General features: G+C 43.2%; 3 protein-coding genes across 3 annotated transcripts in view; all 3 read left to right on the forward strand.

Annotated features, from left to right (window-relative positions):
• The first annotated feature begins 486 nt into the window (after positions 1 to 486).
• Positions 487 to 12,583, forward strand: eloa (elongin A). Its single transcript, XM_063185280.1, has 12 exons — positions 487 to 611; positions 1,569 to 1,625; positions 1,978 to 2,093; positions 2,751 to 3,595; positions 4,022 to 4,425; positions 6,565 to 6,676; positions 7,424 to 7,576; positions 7,973 to 8,070; positions 8,744 to 8,924; positions 9,859 to 9,997; positions 10,966 to 11,135; positions 12,091 to 12,583. Exons 1-12 carry the CDS (start codon positions 501 to 503, stop codon positions 12,150 to 12,152), a joined length of 2,448 nt encoding a protein of 815 aa, XP_063041350.1. The 5' UTR covers positions 487 to 500; the 3' UTR covers positions 12,153 to 12,583.
• An 883-nt stretch (positions 12,584 to 13,466) lies between these two features.
• Positions 13,467 to 19,414, forward strand: pithd1 (PITH (C-terminal proteasome-interacting domain of thioredoxin-like) domain containing 1). Its single transcript, XM_063185283.1, has 6 exons — positions 13,467 to 13,816; positions 14,018 to 14,061; positions 14,351 to 14,428; positions 15,126 to 15,230; positions 16,203 to 16,311; positions 18,962 to 19,414. Exons 1-6 carry the CDS (start codon positions 13,616 to 13,618, stop codon positions 19,061 to 19,063), a joined length of 639 nt encoding a protein of 212 aa, XP_063041353.1. The 5' UTR covers positions 13,467 to 13,615; the 3' UTR covers positions 19,064 to 19,414.
• Positions 19,415 to 19,951: 537 nt separating this feature from the next.
• The window catches only part of lypla2 (lysophospholipase 2), a 9,590-nt gene continuing 8,283 nt past the window's right edge, over positions 19,952 to 21,258 (forward strand). The window contains exon 1 of the mRNA XM_063185281.1: positions 19,952 to 20,025. The gene's annotated coding sequence lies outside the window, so the exon portion shown is untranslated. The remainder of the gene's footprint in view (positions 20,026 to 21,258) is intronic.

The following is a 21,258-nucleotide window of genomic DNA, read 5'->3' on the forward strand; positions in this document are numbered from 1 at the left end:
TGGTCCAATAAAAAGTAGCCTACTTGTCCTGCTAAGCCTACCTGATGTTTTCCAGTAGGCCTACATAGTTAGGCTTTTCAATTAGCCAGGCTCTTGGATGTCTGAGACTATGATAGGCCTATGTGCTCCTTTAAAAATAATAAATGGGCTAATACAATACTGAAACGAGGATTAGGGTGACCATTGCAAACAAAAATATACGATTTTGGTCCCACTACCTTCCATGGTGGAACAATGGGTAGGCTGTGGTTTATTATGTTCTAGGCGCGCGCCAGGATTCCCAGGTAAAGACAAATGGACTGGAGTGTGAACGGGTTAGCATGCAGTAGCATAACACGTTATACATACATTTAAAGTCAGCATGCCTTAATTAAGAATGTAGAATTATCACCCTACAGTTTATTGAAGATTTCTGAGCACTTTCCCTTGTCAGCTGTTCGGTGACGCAGTTCCGGGATCTCCATGCCTGTAAATGTGGGCTGAAGCCGCAGAGCTGGGCTATGAAGCAGTTTCCGGGGCCTTCGCTTCCACTTGTAAACATGGCGGAGGAGCTGCTGGAAACCGTGGAGAGATTGCAGTCTAGACTCTCCGAGAATCAAGAGCCCCGAAAGGTAGAGACATGTGGATTAAAATGGACACATTGTAAACTGTTAGGGTTGATGGTCGTTGTTAATAATGTAGCGTTGCAGCTAATGAATGTAGTGAGTCCTTTAAAAGAGCACGTCACGCTTTAAATGTGCTCTCTTTCAAGCAGATTACGCTTGTGGGCCACAGTGTCCGTTGCAGTTTTAATACTTAACTTTCACATCCAGCACTGTAATAATATATTCTCTGGACATTTATCACTAGAAATCTCCTCTTCGTGTTCTAACCATAAAACGCCTGGAATGCCAACTAGTCCAGAAGTAGCAAGCTTCACGGAATCAGCTAGATGGGGATTGCAACATTGTCGCTCGCACTTGTCATATTGTGATTTTGCCTCTTAGACAATAATATAGCGGTGGAAACTGTCGCGCCAGAACAGAACAATTGGACAGTGATTTTCTTGGCTCGGATGAATAACATTTTCACATTGCTTCGCAAAGCTGACTTGCTGGGTAAACACAACTCTTGTAGCCCTTACGTAGGCGACTTTCTCCCCCACTCAAACTCACGATCAGTATAGGCCCACGTCACCAGGCGCAGACTCAAACCATGCTCACATGCATGGGCACAGGGCTCAGATTTCTCCTCCTGCTCTCACACCTGCTACCAGGTGTTCTTGCCCAATTTCAAGGAATTCACTTCACCTTCTCTGTGTGTTTATCCTATGTCCTCTCCTGACTGTCTTGCTCTGTTGCATCTTAAGCCCTACATTGGCTACTGCGCTATCTGATTATGTTTCTGTCATCCCAGTTCCCCAATCTACTCCAATCTGAGAATTAATATGATAGTGACATGAGGATGTAGGATTATTACTCATTTAATTGCACTGTGTAGGTTATGAATGATTTTCTGTGTGTGTGTGTGTGTGTGTGTGTGTGTGTGTGTGTGTGTGTGTGTGTGTGTGTGTGTGTGTGTGTGTGTAGCTCTTGAAGACACTGAAGAGGTTGGCAGAGCTGCCCATGACAGTGGACATTCTAGTGGTGAGTTTGCACTTTTTTTCTTTTTTTCTCCCTTTCGTCTTCCAGGAAACGGCAGGGGGAACATTTTCAAGAAGGTATAATGCACAGGCCGTCTCTCGCGTTGCCCTGGGAGATTGCAAGCCTGTCTTTTGACACCTTTTTCATTTCAGACTTTTATGGATCCATCGAGAGACTGTTGTCAAGATAAGAGTGTCACACTAATGTGTGCTACCGTATAAGCGGTGATATGGTTACTGAGAATATAATAGGGGGAGTAGACCTCATTCTCTCACTTAGCTTGTCATAGTGGTGTTTACTTACAGGCTGTAAATGAATCTCATTCACTCAATCACCATTTTTTCCTTCTGGTCAGGATACGGGAGTCGGGAAAACTGTAAATTCTCTCCGCAAACATGACTTAGTGGGAGAGGCGGCGAAAAGCATAGTGGCGAAATGGAAAAAACTTGTGCCTGACAAGCCTGCTGAACGGTGAGTTTTAATGAATTATGACAAGTGGTTGATGCAATGTGCCCTTGATTGAAAGAAAAGCACTGTGTAAACACGTATTATTAGGACAGTGCAGTGAAGAATCGTGAAAGGAAATGAGTGGGAGAGAGGGATGGGGAAGGATCTGCAAATGACCTGGACTGGAATCGAACCCAGGTCGCTAGCGTAGCAGTGTTGTGCCCTACTGTTAGAGCCACGGCAGGGCCAGTATAACTATACTTTTTAAAAGACAAATTAGAAATATAATTACTTGCAGTTTATTGCAATATGTAGATATGGTCACAGACACTGGATGGATTTGTGTGTATCCATTTCAATTATGGGCAACTGCTGCTCACATCAACACGAGAGACAGTTGTTTGTCAGCCTTTTAAGAAATGTTTGGCTGTGGGTGCTGTGTGACATAGTGTGCGAAGGCACCCAACCACGAAGGGGCTTGCATGCCCATGGGGACCCAAGTTGGGGACCCGAGTACAGCATGGGTCACTTCCTAGCCCTTTCCCATCTCTCTCTCCCACTCTCTTCCTGCCATAATCTCCACTGTCCTATCCTCAAGAAAGGCACAAAATCTTTTAAAATGCATTTAATGTTTGACTGTGTATATTTAAAGAGAAATATTTGTCTGGTGATCTCCCTCAGTCCTGCTGCTCCTCCTCCTCCTCCTGTCAAAGATGTCCGCTCACACTCACAAGCCCCGGAGCTGCACAGAGGCCACAAGCGGGCACGAGAACCCTCTCCTGAGGACATTCGCCACACACACCGGGACGAGGAAGAAGAAGAGGAGGAGGAGATGGAGGATGACTACAGGCACCATCACCGCCGTCATGATCATGACGAAGAGGACATGGTGGATGAGGAGATGATGGAAGAGGAGGAGGAACCGGAGCCGGAGCTCGAGCGTGTGGTGAATCGGTACGAGCCGCACCATGGATACTCCCCGTCGCCTCCCCAGGCCTACAGCCCCACGGCGCCCGGTCTCTCTGGCCAGCGGCTCGCACGCTACCAGCCTAGCAGGCCGTACGACAGTCCCTCTCCTCCGCATGAGGAAGAGGAGGAGGAGGAGGAGGAGCCTGCTGCACCCAGCCCTCCACCACCACCACCACCTCCACAGAAGGAGGCACACAGACACAGCAAGCCCCATCACAGAGACAGAGACAGGGATGGAGACAGAGAATCCGCTAGGGATCACAGCTCCAGAGACCGGCCCAAAGACAAGGAACGCCACAATGCTGCTTCTAGTGGCTCGGAGCAGGACAGGCGGAAACGACCGCACCAATCGGCACCAACGACAACGTCGTCGAGCATTGGGGAGGGCAAGAAGAGCAGTGAGCGGGAACAGACTGGTAGTAGTAGCAGCAAAAGAGAGGACAAGAAAGAGACCAGTAACAGCAATAGAGAGGACAAACACAAGAACACACATTCGCAACACGACAGAAAACACACATCGCATGACGGCAAGAAGGACAAAAAGGGAGGACGCGATGGTAAATACTGTTGCTTTTTTGTGTGCATGTTTGTGTGTGTTGGTGTAGGTGTAGGTGTGCATGTATATATATCTGATCATGTGTGTCATATTTGTTTGAATGCAATATTCGTTTTTGAAATCCGCAATTGATCAGTCTTGCTTACCACAAATAGAAGGAGGAATTTTCAGGTGATATGATTTGGCATTGACATTATTGTTGGCTTAGTGTGAATATAGCAAATGCACACCCCTTATTTTGTTGCCATTGATTTCTGAGTGATTTTTCTTACATTATGTTATGCTTGGCTGATGCCTTTAATTAAAGCCACTTAGTTATCATGTAAGGTAGACTAGACTGTATTGGTTGCAGTCCCTGGGTTTGCCTACGTCTCCCGCTTTTTAACCATCAGTCCCACTTGTGTTGTGTGTGTTGTGTCGCCGATAGAGAAGTCAAAGGTGAAACCTGAAACGGTGTCATTCTCCGAGCCTCCCCACGAGGAGGAGAAGGAAGTGTTCGAGGCCCCCACCATGTCCTTCGAGTCCTTCCTCACCTACGACGCGCCCAGCAAGAAGAAGAAGAAGCCGCTCAAGCCTCCGCAGTCTTCCTCCTCCTCCTCTTCCAAGCCTACTACTACTACTGCTTCTCCTGTCACCCATTCCTCTTCCTCGTCCTCGGCACGCCGCTCGAAGTCACCGTCGTCATCGTCATCGCACCACCAGAAATCCAGTGCTACTAATGGTGCCAGCAGCAGCAGCAAGAGCAGCAGCAAGAGTGAGCGCAGTAGCAGTAAGCGGTCCGAGGCTGCCTCTGCTACGCCCGTCACCCCCACACCGGAGAAACGCAGAAAGGTGAGTGTGGGGTCCAGAGTAGTCAAACCATCCATCTACCTCATACACTAGATTACCAAAAGCATTTGCTAACCTGCCTGTCACATATGGACTTGACAACTGTGGACAGCTTTCCAGAGTTGAGTTGAAGCTGTAATGGCAGCAAAAGGTGGACCGATATCATATGGAACCCTATGGCTTAGGAATGGAATGGCAGTTCAGTTCATGTTTGGTTTTAGGCAGGGGTAGGGAATACTTTTGGTAATACAGTGTATGATAATTTAGTTTAGTTCATTTTATGAAATGTATGAAATGTCTGTGAGAAGTTGTGTATAGGCCATCATCCGGCCTCATGATCATTGCCTTAGATAGCTTTTTATTTGGTGCGTCTGTGTGCGCATGAGGGCATGCTTGCATATTTTGTTTTCCACACCATTTATGTTAAGTTCAGTTCAGAGTTAAGTTGTTAGCAATGGCGGGATTTTTCGTAGGGGTGGGCGATATGACGATATTATATCGTGAATCGTGATATTGAGTAGAATATCGTCTCGAATCTGCCAAAGTGGAGAAATCGTATAGATCGTCTTGCAGTGAGGATGTTTATTATCAGTATCAGAGTGACGTTTTCTCACTTGTGTTGTTGTCTTCACTTTATTCTTTACATTATTGTATTCCAATTGTACACTTTATGAGAGTATCATCAGTGTGTTAACATTTTATTGACTGCAAATTAGAAATTGCAAGTATATGAAAGTTATTTTTTGTTGTTTTTTTTTTTGGATGGAAGATCGTGATAAAAAATCGAAATCGTGATTTCATGTTAAAAAATCGTGATACAACATTTTTGCCATATCGCCCACCCCTAATTTTTCGGACGTTACAGGAGGTTTTGCTTCCATTTCTGTGTTTCCTGCCATCTTCTTTTGGTTATACAGTATGTGTTTCCCATATTAAGTGTCAGTGCTCCCAAATGATTCCCTACTGAGCTAAGATATTTCTAACTAATAAGCTGTTAAAATACTATGGAATGGTATTAGAATATTATGTAACTGTTGCCACGTCTGCATAGAGTGCATGCCCCATTGAGTTGCTGACTAAAGATCAAACTGACAAGATCTTATAAAGGCTCTTCTGCTTTCTTGTGTTTTTCTTACCAACTTACAAAGAGTTGTAGAGGGTAGACTTTTCTCGATGATCCGGCTCCCCATGTCATTCCATTGCATGCCTGTGCCTTGTCAGAGTAGGTTAGTCACTTCAAGCCCTGGAGCCTTCACATGGGCTTATGCTGTCTATCATGTGCCATCAGTGCTCTCTCAGTTTCACAGTAATTTTGTGTAATCTTTGTCAAAATGTGACAAAGGGTGGCATGCACCCTAGTGTCTGGTTTCTCAAAGCAACACAACATGGCACCCCGAGTAGAATGGTTGACATGTGAAGTGCATGAAACTCGAGAATTTCAGCACTTTTGTGCTAGTGATTGTGGCAATGTTGCTGTTAATCTTTGAATTAATAGCTTTAAGCAATTATTTGACAACTTGAAAGGTATGAAGGTGTCGCACCTTAGTTCCTAGTAACTAACTCTGACACTGGACTGACCAGTCTGCAAATTTCCCGGTCTGTAAGGTTCCCTTTTTTCCCTCACCATCAAATAAGCATTTCTACTACTGAAAACAGTCAGGCGGTACAAGATGTATGATCGTGATTCTTTTGCCTGCAATGTATTTCATTGCTCTGTAACTTGCACTGCATTTTTCACTCTGTATTCTTTAGTGTGTAACTTAATAACAATGTAGTTGAATCTAATCCGCTGTTTCCTGCAGAATTTGTGTTGGGGTAGCGGAGTCAAGACACCATCATCATTTTAAAGGCTATTTAGTGCAGTTTCTTTGAAATTTGATCTGAAACCCCCTGAAAGTGCATATATATTTTGTTGACACATCTTCAGAAATTACAAACACAACCCAAAATTGGTATCTTCAGGGGGACCTAGTCAAGGTGCTAGGTATTAGTTGTCATGGTGGTTTCATTAACAACAAGTTCTGTGGGAAACTCTTGCATGTCATTGCTCTGTGCAGTGCATTTTGTTGCTCTGTATTATTCCATGCATAATGACAATATAGTTGAATGCAAATCTAATGTAACGTCTTCTCTATTCTCCAGGTGGTGGATGTGATGCCCACTCTGCCTGACATTCCCCTGCCCGCCATCCAACCCAACTACAGACCCCTCCCCTCCATAGAACACACACCTGTCTCCCCTCAGAGACGCAAGGGTGAGTCTTTCTTTCTTTTTTCTTTCTCTCGCTCTTTGGTCTTTATTTCTCTCTCTTCCTTTCTTCCTTTCTTTCTTTCTTCACTTCTTTCTTTCTTCCTTTCTTCCTTTGTCTCTTTCTCTTCTCTCTCCTCCCTCTCTTTCTTTTCCCCTTCCTTCTCTCTCCGTCCTTTTCTCTTGGTCTCTCTCTGTTTTGCCACTTCCTCTGTCTGCCATGGTTCTGTGTAGCAATCAGGAAGTGTTTGCATCATTGCCAGTGTTTCTGCAATGTGATATACATAGACGCCTTGGCAGTACTGTACAACTATGTAAATAGTGACTAGTTACATGCAGTCCGATTTTAAATACTTTATTTTATTTTATTCTTTTGCTTAAACCCTTGAATGAGACTGTAACTTAATGTTGTGCTGGATTTTCTGTTCTCTCTGCATCAAAAGTGATGGCACATCGCCCATACTGTTTAGTAGGCGCTAGGTAGCTCTATTGGTTGTCAGGTGCCTGTCAGTCTGACCTCCATGTTTTGTAAATCATTTCTAAAAGTTTGTTCCATGCCTCCTTCCCATTAATGCTTCACCCATTAAAATGTTACTTGGAACATAATTTCAATCCAGCACACATTACTATAAAGGTGGTTCAATTATTCTGTGCTTCACTTTTGAGCAATATACTGTATGCAACCAACTTATGGAAGCAGTACTGGGAATTTCAAAAATCATCGTGGCATTTATCTCTCTCATCCCTTCTCCAGTTCCTGTGTCGAACGATGAGGAGGATGCTGGCTTCACAGGCCGACGGTTTAACTCTAAAATGGTTGTCTACTCCGGCTCCAAGACGTCCTACCTGCCCAAGATGATGAGTTTATATGAGCAGTGCATCCGAGTACTGCAAAACAACATTGACTGTGAGTAGTTGAAGGCACTGAGGCCGACGGAAGGCTTGATTGATGTTTTGAATTATCGTCTAGACTAGAGTTTTTTTCTTGAAAGAAAGGGACTGTCTTGTTCTTTCATACAAGTAAAAATATATACAGTATGAATCGGAGACTAAGCCCAGATGAAGACCTATGCTTGAATTATGCTGGGTTTTTTTAATGAATTAAACAAAGTTAACAAAAGCTTTTTCATTTCCTTTCTCTGTGGACTACTTGGAATTTGGCTGGATTATCCCTTTTTGTTGGAAGTAAAAAAAAATACATTTAAAAAAAAACCAGAAGCATTTGAAAAAGACAGTACATTTTATCACTGCTGATGTTGGTAGTGCCCTGAATTCAATGCTGTGAATTTGTCTGTGTCCACAGCGATTGATGAAGTCGGTGGAGTTCCGTTTGAGATTCTGGAGCCGGTGCTGGAGCGCTGCACCCCGGAACAGCTCTACAGGATAGAGGATTTAAATCAGGTAAACAATGCCTGCATATAGCTCATCTACTGTAGACACGAACAAAACTTCATATTTACTCAAAGCAGAGTCCCTGTGCACATCCAGGGTCTAGGTGCTGGTGATGTGCAGTGAAAGTAATCCCAGGAAAACGGGGATGAATCACAGCACATTGGCCTTCTATGCTGGAAGTTTATTGGGTGAACAACGTGTTTTGTTGTTACTCTGTGATTGAACCTGATGAAGCAACAGCGAAATGCATTGTTCACCTAAATTTACAGCAAAGAAGACCAGTGTGTGGTGAAAACTCCATCTAACTACTTCCATTGCCCATCCTCTTTGTCCCGTTTGTTGGAACATAACTAGTGGTAGTGGTAGTAGTAGTAGTAGTAGTAGTATAGTAGAGTTGCAATATTTATCTGTAAGGAAATTCCGGAAAGGCCACAAACATACACTGCCACTGAACAGTGTCTCAAAATTCCATCACTGGATGTTAAGTAAAGGACCAAAGGAGTGTATGGTTGCCTAACCTCAAAGCATACACAATCAAAAACGAATTACTCTTTGAAACGAATTACTCTTTGTAACCTCTCATACTGTTTTGCTCCCTTCCTCCCCTTTCTTTGTCTACTTCTGTTGGTTTGTCTGTCTGTTTCTGTCTTTCTGTTTCTCCATCCATCCATCCATCCTGTAGCACTTTTTGGAGGACACGGATGAGCTGTGGACAAAGCACTGCCAGCGAGACTTCAAGCGCGAGGCGCCGCAGGAGTACGAGTCCTGGCGGGAGCTGTATCTGCGGAAACACGACGAGCGGGAGGAGCGCCTGCGCATGCTCACGCAGAACATCAGCTCCGCACACGCCAACAAACCCAAAGGTGAGGGGACTCGAGCAACGGGAAGGAATTCAGTTCTATTTCAATCTATTGTAGAGTGGTTTCACCATAGCCAGGGTCTCAGAACACTGTGCAATTTCATGACTAATACATAATGTATAAAAATGAATACAAAATGTATGTATTATCTGATTGGAAATTAAAGAAAATACACAATAAATGGGTGAAATGGAGAACCAATTAAAACATGACTAGAACTGCTGATATACCATACTGGAATAAAAACTAAATCGATGATGTACTGTATGAATGAATGACTGAATGGATGAGTCCTCGGTCTGTGTGTATGAGATTGTCCTGGGGGTTGCATGTCCTGTAGCCTATGCGAATGAGTGTAATACTGTATTTTGATAGTTGGCCTTGTTGAGTCGTCTCTGGGTTGTGTCTGTGAGTGTGGTGTGGTATTACGATATTTGGCCTTGTTAGTGTGTGTGTGTGTGCGCGTTTGTGGTTATGGCTGGGGTGAAATTAGGTTGTGTTTCAGAGTATTGCGGACTGTTGAGCTCCTCTTTGCTTGACACAAAGGGGTTGGGAAGCTTGTTTTCATGTTAAGTCAGTTTGGTACATCTGAACATTTGCGTGAAAGTTACTTGCATAGCTTTTTGTGTGCAAGCTATGTACTTGATGCCCCTGGTCAAAGTCCCATAGACTGACGAGACGGGTGTGAAGCGTAGATTAATTTTACTTGCTCAACAGATGCTAAGGATGACAATTCAAAAGACAAAAGAAGTGAAAGAGGCACTCGGAGATTTGACAAAAGTACAATAAAACTAATATAACATGGCAAGCACTATGGACTTATATTTTGAAAGCACATGGGTGTATGGGTTGTGGCAGCCACATTAGCCTTCATCATCAGGGCCTGAACTCTGTTGTTCCATAACCACTCGCACCTCTTTTGCTTTTCTCTGGACAGGACGGACGGTGAAGATGGCCTACGTGAACTCTGTTGCCAAGCCGCCTCGTGACGTGCGTCGTCGGCAGGAGAGGTTTGGCACCAAGTCTGGCTCCTCAATGGCCAGCGCCAGCGCCAGCTCTTCATCTTCAACAGTCAGGTGAGACAGATCGAGCTCACTCTTACCATACCCTTATACTAATTAGAATTGTGGGAATAGTAGGCACTGCAACTATGCTGCTCATTGAAACTGTGATGCCTACTGCCAAATTTGATATTTTGATACATCATGAATATTTACTGAGTGATAAAGTAAGATTTATAAGTATGACCAAAGTACAGTAGGTTTTGTAGCTAAAAATGTTTATATCTGGAAATTCAAAATGGTGGACATGGAGAAGAGCCACCTTTTCATGTATGAAGAGTGCAATTTTTTCGGCGGTTAGTATTTCTGAAAAGGGTAACTTATGTGAATAGGCAGCAAGAAGTCTGGAAATAAGCAACTAAAAATAGTACACAGTAAAAATATTACAACAAGCATTGATTCCTTTAATGGACAGGACTGTGTGAGATGGAAGCGAGTGGGAGAGAGAGAGAGATGGTGGAGGATACAGAAATTACCTTGGTCCTGAATTGAACCCGAGTCTTAGGTGTAACAGTGTGGTGCCTTAGCCGTTGGAACCATGGCCAAGGTGCTAATTCGGCACTGGAATGGCCAAATTGAGAAATAGTTGGTGGTGGGAGGGGTGAACTCAATTGAAATGTAAAATGCATGTGTTGTGTACCCACCTGTTGTATACGCCAGGCTATTCAAAATCTGAAACGATTCAGAAGGTTAAGAACGCTGTAGCCAAATCATGCCCAACCAGCCAAACCCTTTTATTTAGTTACTTACATACTTAGTTACTTCCTTAGTTACTAACTGAATTACTTGCTACATTACGTACTTAATGACTAACTGACTAATTAACTAACACCTTAACCTTAACCCTCAACCCAATTTGACAGTGGCACATTCAGGCTGTAAAAGTGTCCAGAGACAAGCTTAGCTCCTCATGACTAATGATCAGTTTCAATGACGCCCCTGCCCTGTGTTGTTATTGTTCTTGTTGATTCTCCTCTGGACAGGATCAAGCCGGCGATGCCGTACACCTCCCACTCAGATGAGGGAGGTCACTCCTCCTCCTACAGCGGTGCCGCTGAGTCCTCTCGGGCCTCCGTGTCCGGCGGGGGCTTAGGAGGAGGTGGAGGTGGAGGGGGCGGCAATGCCCGCGCTCACCCTGAGAAGCAAGTCAAAAGTAAGTGCTGTCAACGTCTCTATTAGCATGTTTAGGCTGACAGAGAACTGGTGCCCATTCCTGCAGCCTTAATCTTGAATCAACTGATGTGTTTTAAAATCTGGGGTGCATTTCTTGACATCGTCGTTGCTAGCTGTGTTAGCCTCTTTGTTGGTTGCAATGCAATTTTCACTTGGCAACTACGTGATTTGCTCACTGGCTAGCAACTACATTTAGAGAAATGCATCCCCTGAGTGTTCAGGAACCGAAAAGTTGGTTCACGATGTGAATTGAAAAATATGCAACCTATCAAAAAACAAAACCGTCCCCACCACACAAAAAAAACCCTCCCACACTAATATGTTGTTGGAGCTCCTTCAGCTTTGATTAGGCAATTTTTGTGTTGTATTGTTATTGTAAACACCTGCAATGTCTGGACTAAAATAAATTCAGACATTGCATTGAACTTTTTTGAAACAATGGAACACAAAATGCTTCAGGTGATCCAATAGCATATTAGTGTGTGAACGTTTTTGGCCAGGTTGTGTACATTGTTTTTCCTTTGTGAACTGTGACTGCAATGTAGCAACATAAAGTCATGTGTGGTAAAGTACACAAGCCATTACAGACATTCTGGCCTGTCTGAAATTTGCACATATGATTTGATTTGGAGATTCATCTACAAATGTTGCTTTTCAAGATATGCCAGGAAGATGGTTCTTTGACCAAAAGAACGGCAATTTATTTTTTTATAAAAACAATTTTCAGTGGGCTGACATTTTTGTTTCAATTTGCAAGATGATTCTTCCCTCACCCAACATTGTTGTGACTGAAGAATGATCAGCCTTTCTAATTAATAATTTTGTACGTTTACGTGCAACTTACAACAGACCTCTTCTTTTGACTCATTAATCAGTATCTGTTGCAAGTTCACTGACTGTCCTGTTGTGCTTGTGTCTTTGTTTGTTCCACACAGGAATTGCACCAATGATGGCGAAGACATTAAAGGCATACAAGAACCGCTTCTCACGCCGATAGAGGAAGACAGGAACTGCAGTGCAACACTGTAGTTTTTTTTTTAAACATACTATAGGATTTAAGCTTTTTTTGTGTTCTGAGCCTTCCCCTATCTGGACCTATGATGACTTGGTTATAAATGTTCTTCAGTCCCCATTCAACCTTTTTAGTAAAAAAAAAATACACTCGATTAAAACTGCACACTCTCAATGGACAAGCACACTCATGCAGACGCCAAATGGATAATGGCATGATGTCCTGTTTATGTTTTATTCAAAGGCTGGCACTACAGGTGGCTTCAGACACCAGCTTATGAGATTTTAAGGCATTTTTATTTTTTTCTTTCCAAAAGACCAAACTCATAGCATTCGCTACGATGATATTATTCAATAACTCAAACTTTTTGTTCTTAATGAGATCACACACACACACACACCCCTGTTTTAGAGGAGTACTGTTAACATGGGGGGTTCAATTGATGAGATAATATTATGTGTGAGTAGTGAGACCCACACACCGCCACTGGAAGTCAATGGGAAAAGTGAGCATTTCCATATAGGAATCCCGACCTAACTTTTTTTTTGCAACTATTTATTTAAAACACTCGCGGTCAAGCTCTTAAGAGCCTGTCAGGCTTACATGGATCAAAAATATTAATTTTAATAGATTTTAATAAATGACAAATGCATTTTTAATAAATGTGACTGCCCTCTGTTATTTTTTTCCGTTAATGCTTTTACTTGTGTGCAGATTTAATTTCTTGAGTGAACTGTCAGTTGTTTTGCATTTTGTTTTGTTTTGCAGAAAGTGTGTTGATGACATTATTTTATTTTATCCAACAAGAAAGTGTGGTCATTATACATTATCTGAGTTGGAGACTTAAAGGGTGTATTTTAGAACAGAATTTTAATAGCGTATAATGTGTTGCTACATTTAATTGACAGTTAGGTTGTTGAAACTACCACCAACTGTAATTTAGTTTCCATTCATTTGTATTGTGACTTTCGGAAAGAGAGTTAATGTCATAACGCAGTCAGTGATTTTTGTCGTGTCTGCTTGCCTACCCCCTTCTGTATCCAACCTGTCTGTATTTGGTACAGCAGTGCACCCAGTGCACTCTTGTGTGTGGGTGTATTATTCTGAATCTCCACTAGGTGGCGAAATCTGAGCAAAAAAGAATTGTTAAAATAAACCAATCAAAAAACCCGGCTTGTCCTACGTCAAAACAAGGCGACTTTATCATCAATCCCCGATTGGTTTACCTTGCCCGTGTTTTGGCCAATCACAACGCTGAAGTGAATTTTGCCCTGATTTGACAGGCTGGTTAGTTTGCTTTGGTTGGATGCTGAGTCACACGTGATGGTGAACTTCATGATCAAGCCAGAGTAAAGAAAGAAATTGTTGTTGGGGAGTTGGGGATCAGCAGTTCAACAGAAAGTGCCAACAGTGTATGAAGTTAACAGAATATAGTTGTTAAGCTCGCAATGTCTGGACACGGCCATGGTCACGGTGGCGGGCACCAACACGGATGTTGTGAACACGAGCATGAGCCCGCAGAACGCGGCGTGGAGTATGCCCTATTTCAGCGTATTGACTTGGAGAAAATGCAGTGCCTGAACGAGAGTCGTGACGGAGACGGTAAGCTCGTGTTTAAACCATGGGACCAGCGCACAGACCGCGAAAAGGTATTGTATTTTGGTGTGTATTACAGCATATGAACATCAATTCTATACCTGTTGTTAGGGAACACGCTGTTTAGCCATGTCAAAAATAGTGCCACCACATATTTTTTGGTGTGTGCGTGTCATCTGACTGTCAGAGTCTGTTGCTAACCAGTATTCTATAGGACGTGTGTATTATTTCTTTCTTTTTTACTTCCCTTTCAGTTTGTTGAAAGTGACGCAGATGAAGAACTGCTCTTCAATATTCCGTAAGCTTTTCAATTATGTGTGTGCCATTGCCCTACCTTATCTCTGTTGCCTACCACAATTAGTACAAGCTCTGTAGCTACCTGTCTGTGTGCCAGACAGTGTTTTGACTGCACCAAAGTCCCTCCAAAGTCTGAGGCTGGCTACACCCTCCTCAAATGCCATATTGCAGTGATCAGTTGAGACTGAATAGGAGTGGACTGGATTTCGACTTGATTTGAAAACTCACGTGTGTGTGTCTCTGTGTCTTTGTGCGTCTGTCTGTCTGTGTGCTTCTGTCTGTGTGTGTAGGTTCACCGGCAGCGTGAAGCTGAAGGGAATAATAATCTCTGGAGAGGACGACGAGACACACCCTGCAGAGATGAGACTGTGAGTTCAACAGATGCTGATGCTGTGGATACATACTACGTATGCAAGTAAAACGTGCGACATCATGAGGCATTTCAGAGACACTTGGCAGTGGCCCTGTATCCTATTCTAGCTACAGCGTACCTTTGCCCTTTTACTTTGTCTCTGAAATGTTTATGAATGTGTAGGATATATTGTCTGGATATATTTAGGATATATTGCACTATATCCACCCCATGTGTCTAATCATATTTTTATTAGTTTGGTCACCATGTCCATTTCTTGCAGGGATACATTTATTGCTGGAATGTACCTGGTTAAAGTATAAAATAACTTTTGTCCCCAGTGTTTGTAACTATAAATCAGTTACACACACACACACACCCTTACCAGAGATTCTTTAAGTATATAGATATGCCAATGTAATAGGTTGCTATGGGCACCTAACATGACCAGGTTCCGGTCTGCCTAAAGGGGCGTGTCATAATACTCCTAGCATTGAAAAGAACAGTCCTTAGGTCTGCCTAGGTCTGCCTAAAGGGGGATTCCACCCCCCCCCTCCCCCTTGCAATAATAGAACCCGGAAACAATGGGCCAATGGAACCTCTCTCTCTCTACTCTCTCTGCCCTTACTCTAATAGCTGTTGTGATGCTCCAGTCTTATGGTCAAGATGGATACACATGGCGCCTGCCTAATGTATCTTTCTCTTTTTTTCAGGTTCAAGAATATCCCACACATGTCGTTTGATGACACAAGACGAGAGCCTGAACAGGCCTTTCGCCTGAACAGAGACCCACTGGCCGAGCTGGAATATCCAACAAAGTAAGAACATGAGAAGAAGGGTTGGTTGAGCGCTGCTAGTATTTAAAAAGACAAAAGAACTGGTGCTCTTGGAGGGTGCAATGTTCAGCAAAAAGGGAAGGGAGAAAAGAAGGGAGTAGTCCTACAGGTACTTCACCTGAGGACAATCTTATGATTGAATAGCTGTTTGCTTCTGCTACACACACCCTGATGAACGCCGAAGGGCCAAAACGCGTGATTTTAAATGTATTAGACCACTAAAATAAAGATTGTTTTGGACGTTTAAATCAACTGAAGTGCCTGGACCAAGTTTTTTTCCCTCCCTTTTTGTTTAAGTAAGAACATGGTTTGATGGCCCATTTCTACGTGCAATTGTGTTGCACACGCTACTCTTGACTGATCTGAAGACGATGCCTTTTTAATTCAGCCCTTTCCGAGATCATGGCCATTATTTGCTTGTAGTAAAAACATGTAAACAAACCTTGCCTCACTAGAATGGCTATGATCTCAGTAAAAGGCTGAATTGAAACAATTGATACGCCATAGGGTATTGACAAGTCAATGGGTCATGTGAGCAAAACTGCCACTTGTTGAAATTGGCAGGAATTGCCCTTCATGTCTATTGTTATCTGCAATGTGAGAGACATTTCATTACAAAAGAGTTTATAAATCCACATCAAAGATTTACTGAATCCTCTCTGTTTTTAAAAAGCTTAATTTCAATTTCACCTGGTGAAGCCTTATTTTAAATCGAACCAGGTACACATCAGGCTGGTGCAACCACAGCTAATGTCACTATTGTATGGATTTGATTTTTGTTTTTAGTGGATTATTTAAGAAGCATATTCATTTTCATCACAATTCTAATTAATTTATGGGCATTACCTGTAGTTGTACCGTCTGACTTCACGGGCCCAAAAAACATCATTGACCCGACTATGAATTGAGCCCCTGTTCTGAATGAGACTAAACTCCTTTATTTTTTATCTTTAGGATTGCCCGCTTCTCCAATGTACAACACCTCTCCATCCACATATCCCGAAACTTTGGTGAAGAGTCGACTCGTGTCTACTACATTGGACTGAGAGGGGAGTACACAGAGGTGGGTGTGGAAAGACAGTCAGCAGGTTTACATCACACTTACTTTACATTTCATCACACCACACTTGGCAGACACGTTTAACCCCAAGGTGCCCTGAAAAGGGCACATTAACAACTTACAAGTATGTGGAGGAATCCAGAGTAAGCAAGGCCTAACAAGTAGCCAGAATATAACATGAATGGACTTAATGTATCATAGGCAACGCTGAAGATTGTGGGTGTAACCAGCAGTGTGCGTTCACACTACTTAATTGAATTTAAAAGGCCATCGCAGGCTCCATGCAGTCACTGTACCAAGCCTGCCCCAATGCCTCACGACACAGATTAAAAGGGTTAAGTGGTTAAGGAGATGGGCTTTAGATCAGAGGAATGCAGGTTCAAATCCCACCCTTACCACTCCCCACCACACTCCATGGCTGAGCTGCCCTTGAGCAAGGCACCTAACCCCACACTGCTCCAGGGACTGTAACCAATACCCTGTGTAAGTCGGTTTGAATAATAAAAAAAAGCGTCAGCTAAGTGAAATGTAATGTAAAAGAGAAAACTGTACACAAAAAAGTGTCGTGATTGGAGGACGAATTCCTTTCGCAGACATGATTATAATATCTCCTATGGTGCAATGCTAGACCAACTCACCAAGCAGGCAAGAATATTTTATACCACTAGGGATCGTATTGTTTACTATGGTACCTAACAAAGTTCCTATGGCGGCCAGGGTGCTGAATAGGGGTGGTGAGTAAATAATGTGATGATAACATTAGGATGCAATATACCGGATTGTAAATACATAATGATGAAAAAGCGCCCCTGAACATGGCCAAGGACGGGGATATGCTTGATGTGCGCCCAAAATTGTGCATGCAACTGCTTGTGACAGAGTGCACATATTTTCTTCTGGACAACCAGAGCACTTTGCATGATACTGGGTGTATCGTCGAGGGGACATGTAGGCAACGGGGCTTTCATTAATGTTTTCCACCATGGTTTGGCCGAAAAACTCAACTCCAAGTTATGAAGGTCGCTGTTTTGTCAATATTACATCATAGTATGCATGCGTCTGTGTTCATTGTGTGAGGTGTTCTCTCGCACGCAAAATTGACATAAATTTCGCATGACAACATATTCGTGCACGACATGTGCCCGCACACGCGCATTCTGTAGCAAGCATATCCCCGACCTAAGCTGGCATGACTTTCACAACCCTATGATTCCTAACAAGTTAGTAACGTAGCCTCTTGGGGTTGCCGGCGGGCCTTTTCACTATTTGCTGAAAATACCCAACAACATTATAACAACATTGCTGTGACATTACTGAGAGCCTTTAGTCAGATTAAGACATAGCCATTACAATTTTGGTGACGGTAAGGTTATAACAAAGGCTCTGTGCTAAGGGGTTACGTAAGCACTATTCTGATCACAAAACGAAAAGTCAGTAGCTACACAGAGCTCTGAACTGAGTAAAATGACTTTGAAATGATCCTGTTGTCCAACCTAACCAGTTTTAGGTAGATTGTTGACACGTGGCAGTTTTGTTTCTTTATATTATCACATTCTTTGAGGATCAATCATGTTATTTCATTTAATATATGTGTCAATAAAATCATAACTCCAAGTAGAGGAACTCCAAGGAGAGAGAAATCACCCCACACTGGTCTTTGCTGGATGTTTATTTGGTGAACAACGCGTATCGCTGTTGCTTCATCAGGTTCACTCGCATAACTCCTTTTCAACAACAATGCAGTTGCAGTGTTGTCGTCTAACGTTTCCTTCGGTTTCTGTTAGTTGAGACAATCGACCACTTTGCAGTGCTTGATCTGATTTCACGACATCAGTGAGCTGTCTGGTTCAGCAGCTTTCAACTTCAGCAGCTGACTAGGCAAGCATGAGTACACTGAAATGACTGGACAACATGATCACTGTTTGTTTCACTTCTGTCAAACTTCTGTCTCGGGTGAATGGCAGCAGCATCTTTCCTCTGCAATAATGTGATTTATTGCCACACTCTAATCAGGGGTTCCCAAACTTTACCCCTCTACACACACACACACACACACACACCCACACACACACACACACACACTCCACATGTTGTGTTACGTAAACATGTCATATACGTAATAAACGGGTGAAAATATCCACATTTTGGTGGCACTAAAGGTGCAGCTGGTTTGTTCTCATTACTACTTTTTTAAAAACACACTTCTACTACTACGCCTCTTTTCAGTCACAAACCATTTTATTGGTGAAAAGCTTACTTTTTGGTTAGACAGACTGTCATACAAGTTGAAATGATGACCACAGACTAACCAAAACATTGTATTTTCAATTATAAAAAAGAGTTGTCTTTGAAAGATGGACACTTCAGTTCATTTTGAAGGTTATAGCTGTCTTCAGTTTCCCATAATATTTTTTTCGTGCAGTTTTGATTTTCATGCAGTATTGGAATAATTGTTGGTGATGTGGGCTGCTTCCTTGTAGATCAAATGTCTGTGTTTGTCGACCGTGCAGTGATACAACCAGCAAATATATTGCTCAGCAAAGCACCTTAAAAATTAGCATTTTATCTTCATTTGTATGCCTCCTTGTGTACTCTCTTCGGTTATATCACTGGTAGTAATCTTATGTCTCCTTTCTGACTTAATTCCCTTCAGGCTTACCGACATGAGGTGACAATCTGTAACTACGAGGCCTCAGCCAACCCAGCCGATCACAAAGTGGAAAACATCACGCCCCAAACACAGTTCATCTCGTGACACGAACATACACACACACAAATGCATGTGTGCACGCACACACACACACACACACACACACTCACACACACACACACACACACACACTCACACACACGCTTATGCGCTGAAGAGAGCCTGACTGTTTGAAATGGGCTGAAGTAGTAGAAACGCAGTGGCCGAGTGGGAACTGGAATCCGGAGCAGAGGACACAGGGGACTGAGAGCGGTCGCCTGCGCAGATATGGAGGCCGACCGACCGACCGACCGTTATGTATCGCATTTCAGACATTCTGCCTTCATCTCCCTCACGTTTCCACATGTAACTACTAACTGTGGTGCGCTAATAAAGATGCAGAGGAATTGAAATTAAGCTTGACTTCATTGCTTTCTACTGCCCCTTAGTTGACCTATAGGACTACTGTAGGTGCACTCTGTCACTGCTTATGAAACCAGCTAATTAACTTGGTTGGGGTGAGGAGAGGGAGGATGTATGGCATGTGGCACACAGTTGTAACATTATCCAAATTACAGGACAGTTGTAGTTGGATGAGGTCATTTGTCTGTGATATATTTAGGACTAAAGAACAGACCATCTATGTGGTGGGATGGAAACCACTATTGATTAGGGAGGCTGTGAGCAGGTCTCGACATTTGGTGGAGGTTGATGGTGCCCATGGTCTGTGTATTCCACTTTTGTGGGGACCTCTGAAAAGTGTCCCATTCAAACAGCATGCTTGTAATATCATTGAACACGAAGACATAAGTTGTCACCCAGCGCATATGGCACAATGTGGTTATATATATATATATATATTATTGCTGAGATAGTAGCCTAATAATTACATCACTAGACTCTACAGTAAAAAAAAAAAAAAAAAACTCAGCTGAAGCGCGAAAGGGTGTGGAATTTGTGATGTCATTTGATCTCCGCCCCTCTCTGGCAGCAGCAGGAAGTTCCGGTGTGACCTGGGATAGCAAGCGGTGAGTGTATGAAATGCTGTTAGAGGCCCACTGTTTTATAAAACTACTTTTCAATGTGTAGGCTTTATTCAACCTTTTAGTGGTCGTGTTAAGTTGGTCGCTAATTGGCACCGCGTTTACATGCCCATATAATCAGTCGATTCAAGGGGTGGAAGTACTGCGGTGGGTAGCGGAGCTAGTGAGACAATACAACCTCATCTGCGGGTGTACTGGTTCATTGTGAGAATAACGCGCTAGCTCGCTAAACAGGATTAAGCTGGTGGTTTGTGTGGATGTATCGCGTTCACAGCGTTGACAGCCTGGTGGCTTTGCGGCTGCATCCATCCAGTCGTGAATTCCACAACCTCGATTCCACAACCTCACGCTACTTCAGATGCTCATTATTTTCCACCCCCACTCCCTCTTCCTGCCTTATTGATTTAGCTACTGTGTATGTACGTCACATAAGCAATCATTTATCGCGTTAGATGTGGATCCTACTCATAATGTGCAGGTGTAATGATGACTTAAGTCACATTTGTTGTTTCGATGCTGTGGGGGTTTCGTCGTATTGCCCCAAAGTGACTTGCGCACTGAGCGTTGATCCAGGTGCCTACTGCGATACACTGGCTCGTGATGACATTTCCCCTGAGCCAGTGGTAGAGGTGGCTTGGTGGGCATCTGGTGGACATCTTTCGTGTTAAATTACCACACAAACATTGTGGTGTCTCAGCAGACTGATCAATTTCCTTATCCTTCTTCTATAGTTTCGTTGCCGTGTCAGTCACGTTCCTTTTAATTGATCAGGCGCGCTCGATGAATAACCTTATCCTATGCGGTACGCTATGGATAATTCTTGGCGATGGGGAGGGCGATAAAACGCCATTCAGCGCGACTGTTGATGTTTGATAACGACGTTAAAGTTGAGACCGGCCAGTAACACAAGCCCACTTGTTTCCCTTAACAGAAGTCAGATGCAAACTCATGATGTTGTTAGAGGAGTCTCATAGCAAGCATTGTGTCGGTGTGTAGGCCATAGCGGCCGAAGAAAGTGCACCAGCGGCGAGTTCACAAAACTGAAAGAGCGTCACAGTTTTGGCATTTTTCGGGGTTGTCATCGGGATCTGCTCCTGTCATCCAATATCAGTATGTCATTCCCGGCTGCTGCGGCGCGTCTATGTCTAAAATGAATGACAAGTTTGATGTTACACACACCAAGGCAAGTGTGTCCTCACTGATTCGTAAACACCAGCG

This window comes from Engraulis encrasicolus, chromosome 20 (genome assembly GCF_034702125.1).
Source record: "Engraulis encrasicolus isolate BLACKSEA-1 chromosome 20, IST_EnEncr_1.0, whole genome shotgun sequence".
Taxonomy (NCBI): Eukaryota; Metazoa; Chordata; class Actinopteri; order Clupeiformes; family Engraulidae; genus Engraulis; species Engraulis encrasicolus.

What these genes read in the sequence shown, in the direction of transcription:
- eloa (XM_063185280.1), top strand. Translation starts at nt 501, where the DNA reads ATGAAGCAGTTTCCGGGGCCTTCGCTTCCACTTGTAAACATGGCGGAG. An exon ending in GGATAGAGGATTTAAATCAG is followed by an intron (nt 8,071 to 8,743) that starts GTAAACAATGCC and finishes TCCATCCTGTAG; the next exon opens with CACTTTTTGGAGGACACGGA. An exon ending in TCTTCATCTTCAACAGTCAG is followed by an intron (nt 9,998 to 10,965) that starts GTGAGACAGATC and finishes TCCTCTGGACAG; the next exon opens with GATCAAGCCGGCGATGCCGT.
- pithd1 (XM_063185283.1), top strand. Translation starts at nt 13,616, where the DNA reads ATGTCTGGACACGGCCATGGTCACGGTGGCGGGCACCAACACGGATGT. An exon ending in AGCGCACAGACCGCGAAAAG is followed by an intron (nt 13,817 to 14,017) that starts GTATTGTATTTT and finishes CTTCCCTTTCAG; the next exon opens with TTTGTTGAAAGTGACGCAGA. An exon ending in GAGCTGGAATATCCAACAAA is followed by an intron (nt 15,231 to 16,202) that starts GTAAGAACATGA and finishes TTTTATCTTTAG; the next exon opens with GATTGCCCGCTTCTCCAATG.